The 21,247-nt window shown below is 41.5% G+C and overlaps 2 protein-coding genes across 4 annotated transcripts in view; one reads left to right on the top strand and one right to left on the bottom strand.

The window, feature by feature from the left end:
- cenpp (centromere protein P) overlaps positions 1-21,247 on the bottom strand; it is a 282,096-nt gene that overhangs the window by 108,549 nt on the left and 152,300 nt on the right. The gene's annotated exons all lie outside the window — the stretch shown is intronic.
- The window catches only part of aspn (asporin (LRR class 1)), a 31,726-nt gene continuing 14,971 nt past the window's right edge, over positions 4,493-21,247 (top strand). Inside the window, exons 1-3 of the mRNA XM_078209763.1 lie at positions 4,493-4,742; positions 8,994-9,106; positions 16,239-16,452. Of these exons, the coding sequence (XP_078065889.1) occupies positions 4,502-4,742; positions 8,994-9,106; positions 16,239-16,452 (568 nt within the window). The 5' untranslated portion in view covers positions 4,493-4,501. The remainder of the gene's footprint in view (positions 4,743-8,993; positions 9,107-16,238; positions 16,453-21,247) is intronic.

The raw sequence follows: 21,247 nt of genomic DNA, 5'->3' as shown, positions 1-21,247 counted from the left end.
AGTACATGTTTTTTTCACTCTGCTATGCCAGAATTTGGCAGTGTGTCAGTTCTGGCGAGTAAAATTGCATGAATTCCATCAGCAGCTCCAGCGTAATTTCTGACAAAATCTTGAATCTCATTGACAAAATTTTTCACGTCCACAAGAATCACGCCATGCCCACATCAGCCTCCCTCTGATTCGCTGGCCATAGCTACACTTAATCGTACTTATCACTGGGGACTTGCATATAAACGGCTCCTCAGCACTTATTACACAGTGACTGCAGAGGATGGCAGCCAGGAAGCCCGCACTGTGTTTCTCAGAGGGAGACCTGACCAGACTTCTTGATGGAGTGGAACTGAAGCAGGGTGCACTGTACTCCCCCTCCAGGAGAAGGTCTCCCACCAAGGTCACCGCCTGGGATGCAGAGGCAGCTCTGGTTAGTGACAGCATGCTGCAGAAGAGGACGGGGCAGCAGTGCCACAAGAAGATGAATGATCTTCTGTGTTCAACCAGGGCAATTCAGCCTCATGCAGTCTTTTCCTGGACCTCATTACACACCCTTCGTAGTTCCACCTTCTCTCACCCAAACATGTTGGGCTTTCCTAACACCTATAAGGTGGCTCTCCTCCCTCTTCCACAATTGCCATGTTCCTCCCCCTGCCCCACTACTTGCTGCCATGCTCCTCACACTCCAACTCCCACTCAAGACCTACACCTGCCACATCTCATCACCATCGTAAATGTCAACACTCCTGCCTACACTCTCGCCTATCTATGTCATTGCAGGACAAAATAAACCACAAGTGTCAGCAGGGACACCCAGCAGGAGTCATGTTGGAGCTGAGAACCCTCATGCAATTTGAGGAGAGAGCTCTCGAGCTGGCCAGAGGAAGAAGAATGCACCTGCACTGATAGTGAATTAGGGGCAGCAGAATTGGTAAAAGGGGTAATTCCTCAAGTCCCAAGTGAGTAACCAATGCCCCTTCCTTCATCCCCTGCAATGCACTAATGCCATCTCCCTTCTCTTGCAGGAAAAACAGCAGAGCAGGCTGGACCTTCCTTGTGCTCCCAGGACCCAACGAATTCGACCATCTCCAAGGTGGACTTCTCAACCCCACCACTAAAGAAGTGTCACATCTGTCACCCTCACCCGGCACCAGCGCAGATACTCAGACTTCAGTGGGATCACTAAGTAGTCAGGTTTTTAGGTCACTCACTGGTGAGCACCTCACAGCTGAAGATCCGCAGCAGGTGGAAGAGGGAATGTTCCAAGGAACTAGCACACAAAGGGATGCCAGAGGCCAGAACTCTGCAGGGCCCCTACCTAATGACGTGGCCCTGGGTCTGGTTGTCCTAGAGCTGCTGGAGCTGCAAAGCTAGAGTTGTAAGCATGAGGAAGGGTTGACAGCATCCCTCCTTGGAGTGCAAGGCTGATTGGAGGAGTCCCATCGCCTTATATCCAAGGAGATCGTGCCGTCAACAGTTTGGTGGAGCTCTGGGGCCAACATTATAAGGTTGGCGTCCGCAGTGGCGACCTTAGCGCGGGATATGCACTCCATGTCAGGAGATGTCCACAGCATGTTTCTGCTCATGACTTCCATGTCTGAGGGCTTCAACCATATGGTATAAGCACTGGTGGGAATCCATGAGTTTCTGTACCAGAGGATAGCAGGGCTTTTGGACTTTACTCCAGCTGCCCCTCTACCACGGGGAGGACCACCGGACCCATTGGACACCCGAAGGGATGAGGATAGTCTGATGCACAATTCAGGGCCTTCCACCCTTGGAGTGTCCAGCCTATTTGAGTCCCCATTTCCTGTGAGCAACACACCTCAAGCCCCACACAGGGCAGCATTCCAATACCCGTGCTGCCTGAAAGCAGGCTGGGTCCATTAATGTTCCTAAACCAGCCTCCCATCCATGGGCTCGGTCTACATATCCCATTGCCTTGGCAAAGCATCCAACATAATTAGGGACCCCACGCACACCGGACATTCTCTTTTCCACCTTCTTCCACTAGAAAAAAGATACAAACGTCTGAGGTCACGTACCAACCGACTCGAGAACAGCTTCTTCCTTGCTGCCATCAGACTTTTGAATGGACCTACCTTGCATTAAGTTGATCTTTCTCTACACCCTAGCTATAAACTGTAACACTACATTCTGCACTCTTGTTTCCTTCTCTATGAACGATATGCTTTGTCTGTATAGCGCGCAATAAACAATACTTTTCATTGTATGCTAGTACTTGTGACAATAATAAATCAAATCAAATCAAATAAAGCAGGACTCCATAGATGCACCCAGTACTGCCCTTCTGTCACAGCCGCCTCCCATCCAGTTTGCAGCTCCAACAAGGGCTCTCACTTAGCTACTGTTTGAACAGTAACCCCGTATAGAGGAACCAAAAAGTGATGCCTGCTTGGCAGCCAGCGCATCCCCTTGGAGCAAGGGAAGGCAAGGCCTCTCAGCATCTCACATGCACCCCTCAACCACCCTCCCTCCCCACCCCCAACGGTGACCATGACCCTCACCTCCAAGCTGCACATGTTGCGTCTCCAGCACTTTCCTTGGTGCCCCTTGAGTGTTGGACTGTCCGAGAAGTAATGGCTCCCTGAGCACTCACCTCTAATATCTCCTTCAGAGTTTCACGCTTATGTAGACCTATCTCATGTCGGCACCAGCTGAATATTCAGTGCGGGCAATTTCCGGCATGCGTGCTCACCAACAATATGCTGATGCATTCAAATTAGGTTCGCACACTTCCCCAGCGTGTTCCGTCAGTGAGGTTAACTCAAAATCGGAAAAGGCAATCTCGCTGGTGAGAATCACTCATTTCTGAACTCTCTAGATTTTGAGCATCCCACAGACAGAAAGAGTGGGTTCAAAATCCTGCCAATAGTTTTTGTTGACTAAAATCTTCAGCACTTGAAAAGGAGCATCATGAGCATATTTTAAAAGCTAAACAACATAGAGACTGGAAATCTTGAAACAAAATTCAATAGCACTCAGCAGTTAAGTCAGCATCTATGAAAAGAACTTAGAAGTTGATGTTTCAGGTGCAGACCTTTCATTGAAACAAGAAGATATTACAGATGCACAGCATTTAAAAGTAATGAAAAAGGGAACACGCCAACAAAATAAACAAAATAACTGTCAAGTGCTTAAATGTAAAATGGGTGATAGTTAAAAGGCACAAGTGGTCTTAACATGAGACAGTGAGAGAAATTAAAGACATATATCATATACAAAGAATGGATAAATCACTGAAGAGATGGCGGTTCTGACTGGTAAAAATTGAAGATTGAATAAGTAGCAAAGCACACACTCCAGTGGCCCAGCAACCTGAGAGAAGAAAACATTTTGTTACCAAGGATGCAGACCATCCCAACCACACAATGAACTGAGCGTTCCCAATCATTTTTTCCTGCCCCACCTCAAAATATGTTGACACATTGCCAGGGCTTCCTGCCAAACAGAAAGTGAACACTGCAATTAAAATCTGAACTTAATTAAGTCAAAATTAAGGCCAGAGGGCTGGGTGCTCAACAGAGAGAAATCATGAGACTGCCCTGGAAACTGTGTAGAGTAACAGTGTGAATGTAAGTGACCAAAGACAAGAGTTGAAAGCATGATTGGGATAAGGAATTGAAGTAGCAAGTGACAGGGATCTTCAGGTCATACATGAGGATAGAATGCTGGTGCACATTAAAGCAGTCACCCTAATCTGAATTTAATCTCCACGATCTGAGCATCAAATACAAAACGCTAGGTTGGGACAACTAACATGTAAATTGTTTTCTCATCCAGAAGGTGTGTTTGGAGCCCTAGGCAGTTGTCAGGGAGTTGAATTGGAATGTGTTGCATCTCCTGCGCTAGCATTAAGGAGTGCAAGTGGTATCACTGGTGGAAGAATGAACAACGAACCAGAGAAAACAAGCTCCACTGAAGGCAGAACATGAATAGGAAGGGATGATGTGTTTGGTGGTGGACCATTGTTGGTGTCAGCAGAAGATGATCTGTTGAATACAGAGGTTGAAAGGTGAAGACAAAGGCGATTCTAAATGTTGAGAAGAATGGATGACAGCAGGAGCAGGAGAATTGGGACAGACCCAGTGGAGAGCCCTGTCTATCAAAATAGAATGAAATCTCTGACTGAGGAAAAAGCTAAAAAATTACAATACTAATAGCAAAAGGAACATTAGTGGACTTGCAATGAGCCAACAGGTTTACTCCTGCAAAAAGTCAAGCATGTAATCAAGATATCAGACAATGGATGTTCCACAGGACAGTCTGTATTTTAAATTGCTTCATTTTGTAATTTGCATCTGCTTCACTGATTATTTAGAACACTCAACTCAATTAGATTGAAATATTCAACTTGGAAATGTAGTCACAATTTTTTAGGAATAGCTGCTATACAATAACAAAGCATGTTTTAATATGAGTAATATTCTAATCTTGTTTTATTATTTTTGTGTTTTTCATTTTGTTGAACTAGAGTCTAGGATTCAACATGAGAACATGTCTGTTCCTATCCCTTGTGGCTCTGTGTTTTGCTAAACCATTACATCAGAATGAATTTCTTCACTTCCTGGAAGAACATGATGTTATGCTACAGGATCGTCCCCAGAACACATCTGACATCATCCAACCACAACAAACACCAACTCCACCAACCACTCTAGATGACTTATTTTTCACATGTCCTTTAAAATGTATATGCCAAGTGCGGGTAGTCCAATGCTCTGATGCTGGTAAGTTAACTTCTACTTTAACCCTTAATTTGTACAAATTGTTGGCATTAATTTCTCAAAGTTTGATGGTTGCTCTGATTTATAAGGAGATAGTTCAGTAATCCTTTACTTAATCCTTAACTTTCTACAGTTTTTCCCCGATTTAATATTTTGACGATACGATAAAGCTCATGTATATCTGGTGCTCTCCATTAGAACTTCTACAGGAGCATTCTTCACACATAAAAGCAAATATTAGCAAAATATTTAATCAAAGCAGAAAAAGCACCAGAGTTGAGTTCAAGCAATATCGGCACCGCTACAAATTGAAATGTCCCACCAAGTTGACAACTTTCTCTGGTCTGTTTAAATCACAGCGCTCTCACCAATCATACATTCATATAACAACACTGATGAACTACCCGCCCTTGGGTCTACCCTTGGTGAAGATTCTGATGGAGACTAGAATGCCAAGTACAGATAATAAAACTGCTTCATATTGAACATTTTGCTGACTTTCCCAGATTATGCTATGAAGTTACAGGCAAGATTTCTTTAGTCTACATTTAGAGCAGAGTTGACAAACACGTTTTATATGCTGGGTTTAATCCGACATCCTTACATTTAGAAAAAGTTATTCAAATAAAAATAGATAAAAATGTTAGTACTTATTTACTTCTTCACTATTTCTTATATTGCAACCATGACAATATTTCAACAAGTATTTCATTGCCTGTGAAGAACTCTGGAATGCCCCAAAACCCTGAAAGGTTCTATATGTATAATCCTCATTTGATTATTTTGCTACTGCTTCGCCCCGATACTTGCAATTTCTTGGCTCGAACCCTTTGGAACAAATGAGCTGAAGTTATCTTGAGGATAGAGTACAGGTTTATGTACAATGGTGAGAATGTAGTTGAGGTATTGATACTCATGATATGGAATACCTGTTCGCACGTATGCCAAACATGGAAAGAGTTCTTGACACAAAGAGTCTCAGTTTGGGATCATTTGTTGCCAGATACTAAATTGAATATCTAAGAAAAAAGTGTCACACTGTCCTTCAATAACTTCCAATAGGTGTTCCTTTGATAGTTCAGAAAATTGTGAGCTGAAAATTTCAAATCCTCCTTCAGGCTTTCTAGAACATAGAACATAGAACAGTACAGCACAGTACAGGCCCTTCGGCCCTCGATGTTGTGCCGAGCTTTGTCCGAAACCAAGATCAAGCTATCCCACTCCCTATCATTCTGGTGTGCTCCATGTGCCCATCCAATAATCGCTTGAAAGTTCCTAAAGTGTCCGACTCCACTATCACAGCAGGCAGTCCATTCCACACTCCAACCACTCTCTCTAAAGTCAGATCATTGAAATTCCCCTCTCAGTTCAGCAATTTATACATGTACCAGTTTGTGGCACCAACACATAGAGTCCACAGTGTCACATAGTAATTTCAAGGTTGGAAAATGCTAAGTTACTTTGGGAAAGCTGCTTCTCCCACAGTTGAAACTTCACCTCCAAGATTCAAATATCACCACAGTATCTTTACACTATTTTGTTGCAGCTTGTATTGAATGAATTCAGATGCTCCGAAATAACCACCATGAAAGCAAGGCTTTAAACTAATTAAATGTCCTGCAATTTAGTAACACCTTTCCATTTCTGATTCATGAAAAATTGGACACAATTTAGGATTGCTTATACATCCAGATCCATGATGGTTGAATAAAACTGAGAGCTAGGTCTAGAGTAAAATTATGGTTTTAGTATCTATGACATATAGGGATTCTGTGATTCTAGTCTATAATTCTATGACATGGCTCCTTTTCAAAGTTCTACTACACAGAACTGCTTGATGTAAAGTGCTACAGAAAACTACCAAACTCCTGGTTTGGATTGATGTTTGGCAATTTGCCCTTCAATTTTGCCTGAATGCTGGCTTTCCCACTCACAATTCAAGGTGTTCTATCTGTGCTCACTCTCAGTTCTGATCCAAACCAGAGCTCCACCAAACTGTTGAAGTGGTGAATTTCTGATTTGTGTTTCTCATTTCTATCAGCTCATCTGTTATGCACATGTTCCATTAGCTTTATGAATGCACACCACTAGTTGAGAAACATCAAAAACATTCAGTGCTTTCATCAATTACAACTGGAAAAGCTGCAAAGGACTTTCCTTTTTCCCAGTTATCTATTCAGATTATCAGCAAAATCACTAGTGATATCAGTGTTAGTGGTTCTTGAAAGGTTGACAGTTATATTATGTTGCGGCTTATCTTGACTTACTAGCCTGGACATTAACTGGGGCATATTATATCGACATGGTGGGGTGAAAGGCAGGGTGTGGCACAGTGCTTTAAAGAGAAACCCAGGGGTCTGGATTTCCCTGCATGGTATATTAATTCCATAGTGGGCATTCTCTGTCACTGACATTCCCTGATGACAGACCTGACTTTTAGGAGCAAACTGCAGAATCATGCAGGTCCAATCCACAAATGGGCGCGAGGCAAAAGGTAGGCAGGTTTCCGAAGTCAGACGTGGATGCAGTCCTGCTCCTCCTGGCTCACAACCAGTGCTGTAAAAGCATGCATCTTCTCCTCAAAGTTGCCCTCACCACTCTTGAGCTGCCAGGTAACCTGAGGTTTGGAAAATGTAAACTCCAGGAGGAAGAAGCCCTTATGTGGCCCTTAACTGGTTTTTTAAAAGGCTTCAACTGGTCCGATCTCTATCCCGCCACTGGTAAAATACCAGTGAAGACAATGGGCGACCAGTGGAGATGGGGAGACAAAGGGTATGCTCCCCACCACACCATATGATTTTAAACCTCTCCTTAGTCTATTGTAAAATTAGGTTAAATCAGAATGCTGCCAGTCTTATTAAAATACTTAAATTGTCAACAGTCCCCTGGTAACAGGTTGGTGGCCTGCTCACTTCAGAAAATCCAGAAGTGAATGAGTTGGCAGTATGTTGGGGTGGGAGTTCAGAATTGTAGAATTGTAAACATCTGCCCAGAACCCAACCAACCCTGTTTTTGGCTGTTAGAATTCAGTCCACTGTTTATGTTTTTGTCACAGTAAGAAGTCTCACAACACCAGGTTAAAGTCCAACAGGTTTATTTGGTAGCAAATACCATAAGCTTTCGGAGCGCTGCTCCTTCATCAGATGGAGTGGAAATGTGCTCTCAAACAGTGCACAGAGGCACAACATCATTGTGTCTCTGTGCACTGTTTGAGAGCACATTTCCACTCCATCTGACGAAGGAGCAGCGCTCCGAAAGCTTATGGTATTTGCTACCAAATAAACCTGTTGGACTTTAACCTGGTGTTGTGAGACTTCTTACTGTGTTCACCCCAGTCCAACGCCGGCATCTCCACATTATGTTTTTGTCAGCAGGTAGATCCTCAAAAAATTCTCCCTCATAAAATGGTTTCAGTAACACAACTATTTCATGTGCAATCACAAAGCCCACCTAATAGTAGTATCGCATACATGTAAGTGTTGGTATACACAGATTGCTGCTGTATCAACAACTTTGCAAGTTCAGAAAATTTAACTTCCTGCAACTGTTCCATGTACTGATATTTTGCATTAGGCTTTGATTCATTGTTTCTTCAAATATCATACGCTGGTTGAGCTGGTCCAACTAATGCCTCCCCAGCAACAGGTAAAATACCAGTGTAGACAGGTAGACGAAGGGCATGGCTCTCTCAGCATATCATCTGATTTTAAGTTTACCCTGCCTGCTAACACACTCCTGGAAAAGATAGTGCAAAATTCACCTCCTTATTTACTTATAAACTCAACTTTATTGATCGACCATTATGTCAGAATCACAAGTTACATCTTTATTGGTTTCTTTTATGTGGAGTAACCTTGGGATTATGATTGTGATAGAGCTATTAGTATGTTGTGTATATGTGCTAAGGTATTACATTCCTTTTTGTACCTTTGGGATAATATGCATGGCAGGTCTGTTACAAAATGTAAGAAATTATGTTCAGCATGCGCCATATGCAATTCAGAATTTTGTTAAAGTAAGATCAAAATTATCTCTATATGCAATAAGGCGATAGCTACAGCAAATGATGTACAATGAATTATCAAGTGTAATTTTAATAAAAAGGCATCTTAATAACCAAGGTCAAATATGTTTCCAAAATAACTTGTGAATTATTCTCTCAAATTGTTTGAACATTTGAATTATTTTGCAGTTGTTTGTTGCTGCACAAAGATCTAAAGTCATATCTAACATTTTCTTTATTTAATGAGTCAGGTTTGAAGTCAGTGCCAGCAAGAATTCCTAAAAAAACAGTGATGCTTGATCTGCAAAATAACAAAATTACAGAAATAAAAGAAACTGATTTAAAGAATCTACATTCACTCTATGTAAGTTAATGTTTTATATTATTTCATATGTGTTATTTATTAATATTCATATATTTAGTACATTACCCTGCTTATTCAACAGATAACAGCAAATGTTCAAATAAAATGAAGCATTATTTACTTTGTTGATTGTGGTTTAGCGAATGCAATAAGCTCATTCTTTGAAGACATGGGAGAAATTTTAACCCCAAGTACGGGTGGGGTTTGGGTCATGAGAAGTTACAATACAAATATTTCAAATCTGATTCCAACCTTCCCATTTCCAGTTTAAACAGAGATGGGGGTGGAATGCAGGCGAGGGGTTGGACAACCATTTCAATCATCAAAACATGGTTTTCCACTAACAGATTTAAAGTGGACTGGTGGCCTCCTTTTCTTTTAAACCATTTTGGCCTAAGAAACCCAGCAGGTAAAGGGGTCAGCAAGGGATGAATCCAAGTAAGTACCTTTACAGAACTATTTATGGGCCAGAATGTTTCCCCCTCATCTGACAGCTTCCATGATCGCTGACTTTGCTCAATCTCCCTGTACCTCTCACATTAACCACTACCAACGATTAAACTGCCCCCACTCTTGACAATCCTTCCCCCCACTGACCCCACTCTTACTCTCTACCCACTTCCTTATTTGCTCTTTATTTCTTGGCTGTGGTCTTGCATCACATGCTATTCTGCCTGGCAGGCAGACAACTTGTCAACCAAGATTGTTGTTAGGTAAGAAACTGCAAAAGGAAATTGAAAGACATCATTTGGGTTTCCTGTCCAAAAGACCACCCCCACATTCTTGAGCATCGCACCACAATGCGCATCACGTAAATATAAGGGCCATTACAACCACATGGAATTATGATTAATTGTTGGGCACTGAGGAAGGAAATGGCTCACAAACAATGGCATAGAAAGCTAGCACTTCAGCATCTGTCTTGCAATGACTAAACTGTCTTTTAAGCTCCAACATAGTAGACAGGAAGTGCATGCTTCTCACCAATCTAAAGTGTGCTGCCCCTCACCTTTCAAAATCATCCAAAGTCATAAAAGTAACCTTTTGTAAGAGAGTGGATTAAAATAATGCAATTCTTGTTTCTAAAAGTTAAATTTACTAATTAGTCAGATTATCAAATATGAGACAGGAAAATCTTAAAATATACCAGCCTGCTCAATTTTTCACTGCATTATACCGTTTCTCTTTTACAAGGCAGCTTAAAGTTGTTAAAGGCATGATATAGTCAATCAGGCAATTTACATTGCATGCATTCATGATCATCGATCTAAGGTTAAAACTTTGGTGGAATCACAGGTGAAAATGTTTATAATTGGATCTTGAAACCCATTATGGTAAAGGTAAGAAAAAACCCTGCACTACGGTCAGTACCCTAAACAGGTATTCAGCTTGTTTGAAGCCCACAGTGCAATATGGGTTGACTTGATGTGGCCAGTGTCAGCTATATTCCAGAATACCAGGTTTGTGTGCAGCCTATGTTCAAAGCACATGGGCTACATCCAGCCTCTGCCATTTCCAAATACTGCTATCTTCCTTCTTACCCTGTCATCCTTGTACAGATTTGATGGATCCCTCATCCAAGCCTTTATCATCTCCAGACTCTTGTGGATGCTCCCCCCGCAACTTCCATCTTCCTTAAAATTTAGCACATCCAAAATTGTGGCTTGTACCCTAACTTGCACCAAATCCCATTCACCTAGTTGGTTCCCAGTTCATTAACACCCTGATTTTAAAAATGTCATTACTGGTTTCAAATCGCTCCAAGTTCCCAGAACTCCATACCTCCATAATCCCTTTCAGCCCTACAGCATTGACCATCGCTGCTCTCCTCCGAATCTGGCCTCTTGTGCAGACCTGATTTCCATCACTCCACCATTGGCAATTGTGCTGTCAGCTGCCTCGGCCCCAAGTTCTGGAATTCCCTTCCTAAACTTCTCTGCCTCTCCACATTTCTCTCCTCTTTTAAGACTCTCTTTAAAGCCTCCTTCTTTGGTTGAGATTTTCGAAACCTGATTTAATTTCACCATCTTACGAAATGTCTTGGAACATTTATACATTAAAGGTGCTATATAAATGTAAATTGTTATAAAAATGCAAAAATTAGTTATTCCCTATTAAATTAGGAGGAAAAATTATAACTCATTGAAGGGTCACAATTGAGGATATTTAAAAGACTGTATTTCTCACCATAGAGATATATATCTCAGGGCTCAAACTTGCAGGCTTCATGTTTTTCTATTGGGACTGGGACAGGGTTTTCTATAGGGACCTATGAGGTACATTTCAACATCCTTCAAAAACATCCAAAGCCATAAAGTAACCTTTTGTAATTGTGGATTAAAAATAATACAATTCTTGTTTCTAAAAGTTAGAGTCATAGAGGTTTATAGCATGGAAACAGGCCCTTTGCCCCAACTTGTCCATGCCACCCCTTTTTTTTAACCACGAAGCTAATCCCAATATGTTTGGCCCATATCCCTCTACACCCATCTTACTCATGTAACTGTCTAAACGCTTGTTAAAAGACAAAATTGTACCCGCCTCTACAACTCCTTCTGGCAGCTTGTTCCAGACACTCACCACCGTGTGTGTGAAAAAATTGCCCTTCTGACCCTTTTGTATCTCTCCCCTCTCACCTTAAACCTATGCCCTCTAGTTTTAGACTCCCCTACCTTTGGGAAAAGATATTGACTATCTAGCTGATCTATGCCCCTCATTATTTTATAGACCTCTATAAGATCACCCTCAGCCTCCTACACTCCAGAGAAAAAAGTCCCAGTCTATCCAGCCTCTCCTTATAACTCAAACTATCAAGGCCCAGTAGCATCCTAGTAAATCTTTTCTGCACTCTTTTTAGTTTAATAATATCCTTTCTATAATAGGGTGACCAGAACTGTACACAGTATTCCAAGTGTAGCCTTACCAATGTCTTGTACAACTTCAACAAGACGTTCCAACTCCTGTATTCAATGTTCTGACCAATGAAACCAAACATGCCGAATGCCTTCTTCACCACTCTGTCCATCTGTGACTTCACTTTCAAGGAGCTATAAACCAGTACCCCTAGATCTCTTTGTTTTATAACTCTCTCCAGCGCCCTACCATTAACTGAGTAAGTCCTGCCCTGGTACGATCTACCAAAATGCATCACCTCGCATTTATCTAAATTAAATTCCATCTGTCATCCGTCAGCCCACTGGCCCAATTGATCAAGATCCTGCTGCAATCCGAGATAACCTTCTTCACTGTCCATCATGTCACCAATCTTGGTGTCATCTGCAAACATCTGGTGTCAATGCCTCCTAAATTCTCATCCAAATCATTCATATAAATGACAAGTAACAGTGGACCCAGCACCGATCCCTGAGGCACACCACTGGTTACAGGCCTCCAGTTTGAAAAACAACGCTCTACAACCACTCTCTGTCTTCTGTTATCCAGCCAATGTTGTATCCATTTGGCTACCTCACCCTGGATGCCGTGAGATTTAACCTTATGCAACAACCTACCATGCGGTACCTTGTCAAGGGCCTTGCTAAAGTCCATGTCGACAACATCAACTGCACTGCCCTTATTGATCTTCTCGGTTACCCTTTCAAAAAACTGAATTAAATTTGTGAGACATGATTTTCCACTCACAAAGCCATGCTGACTGTCCCTAGTCAGTCCTTGCCTCTCTAACTGCATGTAGATCCTTTCTCTCGGAATACCTTCTAACATCTTCCCCACTAAGATGTGAGGCTCCCAGGTTTCCAGGCTTTTCCCTGCAGCCCTTTTTAAACAAAGGCACAACATTTGCCATCCTCCAATCTTCAGGCATCTCACCTGTGGCTATTGATGATTCAGATTTCTCTGCTAGGGGACCAGTAATTTCCTCCTTAGCCTGCCACAACATCCTGGGATACACTTCATCGGGTCCCGGGGATTTATCTACCTTGATGCGCTTTAAGACTCCCAGCACCTCCTTCTCTGTTATATGTACACTCCTCAAGACATCACTATTTATTCCTCCAAGTTCCCGAACATCCATGCCTTTCTCAACAGTAAATACTGATGAGAAATATTCATTTAGGATCTCACCCATCTTTTGTGGATCCGCACATAGATGACCTTGTTGATCCTTAAGAGGCCCAACTCCCTCCCTAGTTACTCTTTTACCCTTTATGTATTTGTAGAATCTCTTTGGATTCTCCTTTGCCTTATCTGCCAAAGCAATCTCATGTCCCCTTTTTGCCCTCCTGGTTTCTCTCTTAACTCTACTCCTACACCTTCTATACTATTCAAGGGTTCCGCTTGATCCCAGCTGCCGATGCATGTCATTGCCTCCTTCTTCTTCTTGACCAGGGCCTCAATATCCCGGGTCATCCAAGGTTCCCTACTTCTACCAGCCTTGCCCTTCACTCTAAGAGGAATGTGCTTACCTTGAACCTGGTTAATACATTTTTGAAAGCCTCCCACTTACCAGACATCCCTTGCCTGCCAACAGACTCTCACAACTTTTGAAAGTTCCTATCTGATACCATTTAAATTTGAAGTTAAATTTATTAATTAGTCAGATTATCAAATATGAGACAGGAAAATCTTAAAATGTACCAGCCTGCTCAATTTTCCACTGCATTATAGCTTTTCTTTTTTACAAAGCAATTTAAAGTTGTTAAAGGCATGATGTAGTCAATCAGGCAATTTACAATGCATGCATTCATGTTCATCGATTTGAAGTTAAAACTTTGGTGGAATCACAGGTGAAAATGTTTAAAATTGGATTTTGAAACCTATTATGATTTGTTTGGCTTATTCAACCACAACATTACAAATAAGCACCCCAATCCCAATAGACAGAACAGAGAATCCATTCTTCCAAAAAATTGCCATTAATTTTTAATTTCTGTAGAGATGTCTCAGAAACAGACTTGGGTGAATCTAGTTATTTGTAATCAAATAACTCACAATCTTGCTTCTACTGATAAAAACAACAAACATAAATCTGGCCCATCACACCGACCTAGTAAATGATCTCGAAGTCAAGCTTATTTGCCACCTCTTGGAACAAGGAAATACATATTCTCAACTAGTAACAAGTCCACTCAAAGGCAGCTGAACAAATGGAAGATCTGGCTGCAATTATTTTGATAAGAGATCCACAACTAAAGAAATCCATTACTGATAGGACCTCCAAGGATAATTCTATTTTTTATTCCTTCTCTGTGAATTCTCCTGTCACTTCGATGGATGAATGTTTAGCAAGTAAAAAATAAGACCAGTTTACGGTCCAGGTTGGTGTCATTTCATGTGACATCAGGCCAAGTTTCGATTTGCACAACAGATTGCAGATAGGTTACATGAAATCAATATTGGAGGAATGGATGGAGGCATTGGCTTTCCACCGCGTTCTCTTGTCCTGAAGACACTTGACTCTGGTCTCATTAAAAGTCAAAATTGCTTGATGACAGAGACTTCTCCATTTGGATCGGCCCCTAGTGTCCAGGCAATATAATGTGATTACGTTTCCTAGTCCTAAAAACAAAGATTGTTTTCTCACTGTCCACCAAAGGGTTCTCTGAGCTTTCATAAACTCCTAGATGTTTCATTATGGTACTTCTCTTGCTTTGGGTGTACACTTGAAATTGTAATTAGAATGAATGCTAGCTTCCAGGGTGCCATCTTTCTTCAATCACTTGAGAGTCATATTTCACTGTTCTTTCAACCACTTTGGGGATTTTGTCACCAAACCAAAAATTTGATTTGATTTATTATTTCACATGTATTAGCATACAGTGAAAAGTATTGTTTCGTGCGCGCTATACAGACAAAACATATCGTTCATAGAGAAGGAAACGAGAGAGTGCAGAATGTAGTGTTACAGTCATAGCTAGGTTGTAGAGAAAGATCAACTTAATGCAAGGTAAGTCCATTCAAAAGTCTGATGGCAGCAGGGAAGAAGCTGTTCTCGAGTCGGTTGGTACGTGACCTCAGACTTTTGTATCTTTTTCCTGACGGAAGAAGGTGGAAGAGAGAATGTCCAGGTTGCGTGGGGTCCTTAATTATGCTGGTTGCTTTGCTGAGGCAGCGGGAAGTGTCGACAGAGTCAATAGATGGGAGACTGGTTTGCGTGATGAATTGGGCTACATTCACAACCTTTTGTAGTTTCTTGAAGTCTTGGGCAGAGCAAGAGCCATACCAAGCTGTGATACAACCAAAAAGAATGCTTTCCATGGTGCACCTGTAAAAGTTGGTGAGAGTCGTAGCTGACATGTCTAATTTCCTTAGTTTTCTGAGAAAGTAGAGGCGTTGGTGGGCTTCCTTCACTATGGTATCGGCATGGAGGGACCAGGACAGGTTGTTCTGATCTGAATACCTAAAAACTTGAAGCTCTCGACCCTTTCTACTTTGTCCCCGTTGATGTAGACAGGGGCACGTTCTTCTCTATGCTTTCTGAAATCGATGACAATCTTCTTCATTTTGTTAACATTGAGGGAGAGATTATTGTCACCATATCAGTTCACCAGATTCTCTATCTGATTCCTGTACTCTGTCTCGTCATTGTTTGAGATCGACTTACTAGGGGTGTCGTCAGCAAACTTGAACATCGAGTTGGAGGGGAATTTGGCCACACAATCATAGGTGTATAAGGAGTATAGTAGGGGGCTGCGAACACAGCCTTGTGTGGCACCGGTGTTGAGGATGATCGTGGAGGAGATGTTGTTGCCTATCCTTACTGATTGTGGTCTGTGGGTTAGGAAGTTTCAGGGTCCAGTCGCAGAGGGAGGAGCTGAGGCCCAGGCCACAGAATTTGGAGATGAGTTGCATATTGTTGTTGAAAATTGTTGCATAACTCTTGATTTGTAAAAATCAGACAGTGCTGTGGACGTACTCTCATACTCATTGCAGAAAGGACTACAGGGATATTTTTATTTTACCATAAGGCTCGATTCAGACACTGGCATTTGGCTAATGTGTTAATTGACTGCATTTCTGAAAAGTACTGAATTCATATACTAAATCCATCCTTGCTTCAAGATTGTTCATCCTGTCAGGATGGTACTATTTTCATTTCAATATTTCCAAGTAGTTACTTGCTGATATGAATCATCAAAATGTGATGAAAAACTACCTCTCTTTTTTCCCCACCTAGGCACTTTTCTTAATTAACAATCAGATAACCAAAATCCACCCCAAGGCATTTCGGTCCATGAAATATTTGAAATTGCTTTATCTTTCGTGGAATTTACTACCTCAGATTCCCACCAATTTACCTAAATCCCTTGTGGAACTAAGAATTGATGGTAACAAAATTAAGAAAATACAAAAGGAAGCTTTTAAAGGAATGAAGTTTTTACATGTTTTAGGTAAGTCTTTGTTTAATTTATAGCTTTATTTAAGTTATTTTCATTTACTCTGTACAAACATGGTTAAATGAACCACACTGACAAAACTAACTCATGTTCATTTTTTGTTTAGATTTGTTTTGACTACACTTAAATACATTAATACAAGCTTTTGCTCAAGGTATTTTGCTGTTAGGATATGCATTTACAGATCAGTTTTTCAAATGGGGCAGTCAACCCCATTAGATCTGCAACCTCATGCAATCCTAAGGTTATCAGATATCTATCCATTTGGCACATTGTGCCAGTTTCACCATCTATTCATCATCAAATGATCTGAAAATTGAGATCAATGCTTTAAGGATTATGTATGGTATATTTTTTTCTGTATAAAAGCTTTCCTCCCGATTCCCACCGACCTCAGTTTTGCTAGGGCTCCTCGATGCTACACTCAGTCAAATGGTGCCTTGATGTCAATATTGTTGCAAATGCTGCAGCCTTGCCTTTTACACTGGTGGGCTGGACTCCCCCATCACTGTGGATGGGGATTTATGTGGAGCCACCCCCTCCAGTTAGTTGTTTAGTTGTTCACCACCATTCATGATTGAATTTGCAGGACTGCAAAGCTTAGATCTGATCCATCAGTTGTGCAATCGCTTATGTTGTCCACATGCTGCTTCCGCTGTCTGGCATGCAAGTAGTCCTGTGTTGTGGCTTCACCAATGACGTATCAACCAGGTTGATATGTCATTTATAGGTATGCCTGCTGCTGCTCATGCCGTGCCCTCCTGCCCTCTTCATTGAACCTGGATTGATCCCCCAGATTGATGGTAATGGTAGAGTGGGGGATATGCTGGGTCTTGACATTACACATAATGGCTGCATACAATTCTGCCTCTGGTGGTCCACAGTGCCTCGTGGATGCTCAGCTTTGAGTTGCTAGATCTGTCTGAAATTTACAACATTTGGTATGATGTTAGCAGCACACAACACAATGGAGGGTGTCCTCAATGTGAAGGCAGAACTTTGTCTCCACAAGGACATATAGCACTTTATCAAATGCCTTTTGGAAGAGCATGTATACCACATTAACTGTATTACGTTCATCAATCCTCTCTGTTGACACATCAATAACTTGAGCAAGTTAGTAAAACCTGATTCACCCTTCAGAAATCCGTGTTGGCTTTTCTTAATTAATCCACATTTGTCCAAGAGACTGTTAATTTCCGCCTGAATAGACATTTTTAAAAGCTTTCCTACGTCCACAGTTAAATTGCAGTTGCAGCTGACAATATATCCTGCATGTGACAATCCAGGCCACAAGTAAGACCTGGAGTTCCCATGTGAAATAGAATGTGCACGCCACAAGCCCAAGCTAACCAGCTACGACTCTATTTATTACACAATTAAACTTACTATTTTGATAAAGAAAATATCATCGTTCAATTGTGTCTCCTCTGCTGATGTCACTGTATTCTGTATTCCTTACTATCATTTAGTAATTTTTCTTTGCACCTTCGCCAAGACCTTGAATACCATCCTAAACTGTAAGAAGTCTCACAACACCAGGTTAAAGGTTTATTTGGAATCACAAGCTTTCAGAGTGCTGCTCCTTCATCAGGTGAGTGAAGGTTAGTTCACAAACACAGCATATATAGGCAAAGACACAATTGCAAGATAATTACAGATTGGAATGTGAAGAATGGTTGGAATGTGAGTCTTGAGAGTAATCAAGTCTTTACAGGTACAAACAGTGTGCGTGGAGAGAGAGGTTACAGGTTAAAGAGAGATGAATTGTCTCAAGCCAGAACAGTTCGTAGGATTTTGCAAACCCAGGCAGTATTGTGAGAGTTACAAATAGTGTGACATGAACCCAAGATCCTGGTTGAAGCTGTCCTCATGTGTGCGGAACTTGGCTATCAGTTTCTGCTCAGCGATTCTGCGTTGTCATGTGTCTTGAAGACCGCCTTGGAGAACGTTTACTCTAAGATCAGAGGCTGAACGCCCTTAATTGCTGAAGTGCTCCCCGACTGGGAGGGAACATTCCTGCCTGGCGATTGTTGCACGGTGCCCATTCATCCGTTGTCATAGCGTCTGCATGGTCTCACCGATGTCTCAGGACATCCTTTCCTGCAGTGTATGAGGTACACAACATTGGCCGAGTCGCATGCGTATATATCGTGTACCTGGTGGGTGGTGTTCTCACGTGTGATGGTGCGATCCATGTTGATGATCCGGTGTCTTGCAGAGGTTGCCATGGCAGGGTTGTATGGTGTCATGGTCATTGTTCTCCTGAAGGCTGGGTAGTTTGCTGCAAACAATGCGATTACCTTTAAAGACTCACATTCCAACCATTCTTCACATTCCAATCTGTAATTATCTTGCAACTGTGTCTTTGCCTATATATGCATATTTGTGAACTAACCTCCACTCACCTGATGAAGGAGCAGCATTCCAAAAGCTCGCGATTCCAAATAAACCTGTTGGACTTTAACCTGGTGTTATGAGACTTCTGACTGTGACCACCCCAGTCCAACGCTGGCATCTCCACCTCACCCTAAACTGTGGTACCTAGAACTGGACTTCGTATTCTTGATGTGGCCTAATTCAATTTATAAAGGTTCCGCATTACTGTTTCATCATAAGTAACTCTTCAAATGCAGACAATAAAAGTAGAACAAAACTTGCTCCAACTTATAAATCAAAGAAAGGCTTCAATAAAGAAACATCAATACTTCAAACTTGGGGCCACGCCCTGGGCCACTCCAAGCTCGCCACAATTCCAAATAGGTTCTTATTTATAGTGAATTAGCTGGTCAGCTGACTATTACATCATTCTGTAATTGGTTCCATGGTTTACTGGGTCAGCTGACCCTTACAGCTTGTTACCATTGGTCACATTACATCCAATACAAAATTGTCACTGGATGCATTCTAACAGATTCCCTCTGTTTTAATTTTTTTTTCAAAATAATTTAAGACAACCATCCTCCAGTATTCTTAATAACTTTTCAGTACCTGCACCCCTTTTTGTAAAACAGTCAGATACCTGTAGATTTGCACCAACCCAGTTAAGTTGGAAACCTCCTTGTTTTCCAGCATTTGTTTAATGCTGGCCAAATCAATTCTTAGTCGTTTTTCTGTTACACTTTTTGTTGAGTGAACATTGTCCCATAAAGACCAATTGTCCACGTAACACTCAATTAGTACTTTCTTACCTGATGTGCCCATAAAAAATAATTCTGTTAATGTGTCAGACAAATATATCCCTATAACCAATGCCTCCACTAACGCTAGGATTTTAGCCACCAATGTACTTTTTATTTTCTTTGCTTCCCAGACCAAGGGGTAACATTTTCCTTCCTTACCTACCAGGAATATTATGAATCCAGCACCGCTTGAATGTCCATCTGGTAGATTAGCATGTGAAGCATCACTAAACACAACCAATTTCATATCTTCCGGTTCCCCTAGTGCCGGGAATTTAATTACACACTCCTCTAATTTTAACCTTTTAAAATGTTTTATTAGCCTGCAAGATCTCTCTGACTGTGGCATGCTTCAACATATTACTGAGCTCTAGGACATTTTAGCTCCCATCCGGTCTTGTCTGTGTGCATAGCCAATTTAGCTGTCCTATCATACTCAACAATTCCGATAGTTTTTCATTGGCCCGTTCCTCTTTTTCCATTGACCTTTCTCTAGTGATGGGAATGGGATCAATATTGTTTAGATATCCCTGTTGACTCATCATTACACCAAAGGTACTTTGTCAGATATCAAGACCAAAATATCGAAAGGCACCAGTTGCTTGACTCCCTACCTTAAATTCTGTTTTCAGCTTCTCAATTATCCTTTTTTCAAATTCTTCTGTGCCACCCCATAGGAAATCATCCATATGCATTATAAAAATTCCAGCTAATTTTCCTTTAGCCTTCCAGTAAAACACTGCTGGATCTGCTTTTAACTGGACACAGCCAGTCTTCAGCAATACAGATCGTGCAGAGAAATACCAAACCCTTGATGTATGACTTAACCCATCTACACATTTGTTCGATTTCCACAAATGTCCCTGTGTGTTATCTGCCTCTTTGGATGGCCTCAAAAAAACTTTTCTCTGAAATGTTTCACCCTGCAGAAATGCTGCTCTGATAGCAATTGATTTATACATCCAATTATTAGTCGCTAGAACAGCAAAAAAACATGTCAGTGTCTCTTTCCCTGCTGTGGGGGAATAAACCCTAATGTCTCTTGCATCCAAATGTTCCTCATACCCATGGCATACCTACTAATCTGGCTTTAGCTTTATATATCCCATCTTGCAAAACTTTCTCTGTGCAAACCCACCTATGGGCAAAGCAGGCTGCTCTTCATCTGGTACCTCGTTGTACATCCCAAACGCTTTCCAACTTTCTAGCTCTATTTGTTTGGCCTCTCTTACTTGCGCGAGCTCCATTTTGTTTGCAGCTATCAATACTTCCTCATCATGGGGGCTTCTACTCCTATTCCTATCATTGGTTTGATTCCTAGTCTTCCTCGTTAAACTCCGGCCTCTACTGTCATGTATGTTTCAGTCAGGGCTGCTACTCTCAGACCGCTATTCTCTGTTGGACTCAACTTTGGTCCCCGATTCACGTCTTTTTCCTGGGTTCATGAATGCTTACTGTCTCATCCTCAGGACTTAGGTCTCACTTTGTTTGTTTCCATCTATCCACCCCATTTTCCCAATCTATAGCTTTGGCTTCTTGCCCTCGTTCCTGGATGTTGAGCCAATGTTTGAGACTTTTCCTGCTTTTCTGATTATATTCCAGTCATT

The sequence above is a fragment of the Mustelus asterias genome, chromosome 3 (genome assembly GCF_964213995.1).
Source record: "Mustelus asterias chromosome 3, sMusAst1.hap1.1, whole genome shotgun sequence".
Classification (NCBI taxonomy): domain Eukaryota; kingdom Metazoa; phylum Chordata; class Chondrichthyes; order Carcharhiniformes; family Triakidae; genus Mustelus; species Mustelus asterias.
This window is presented reverse-complemented; position numbering and strand designations above follow the sequence as displayed.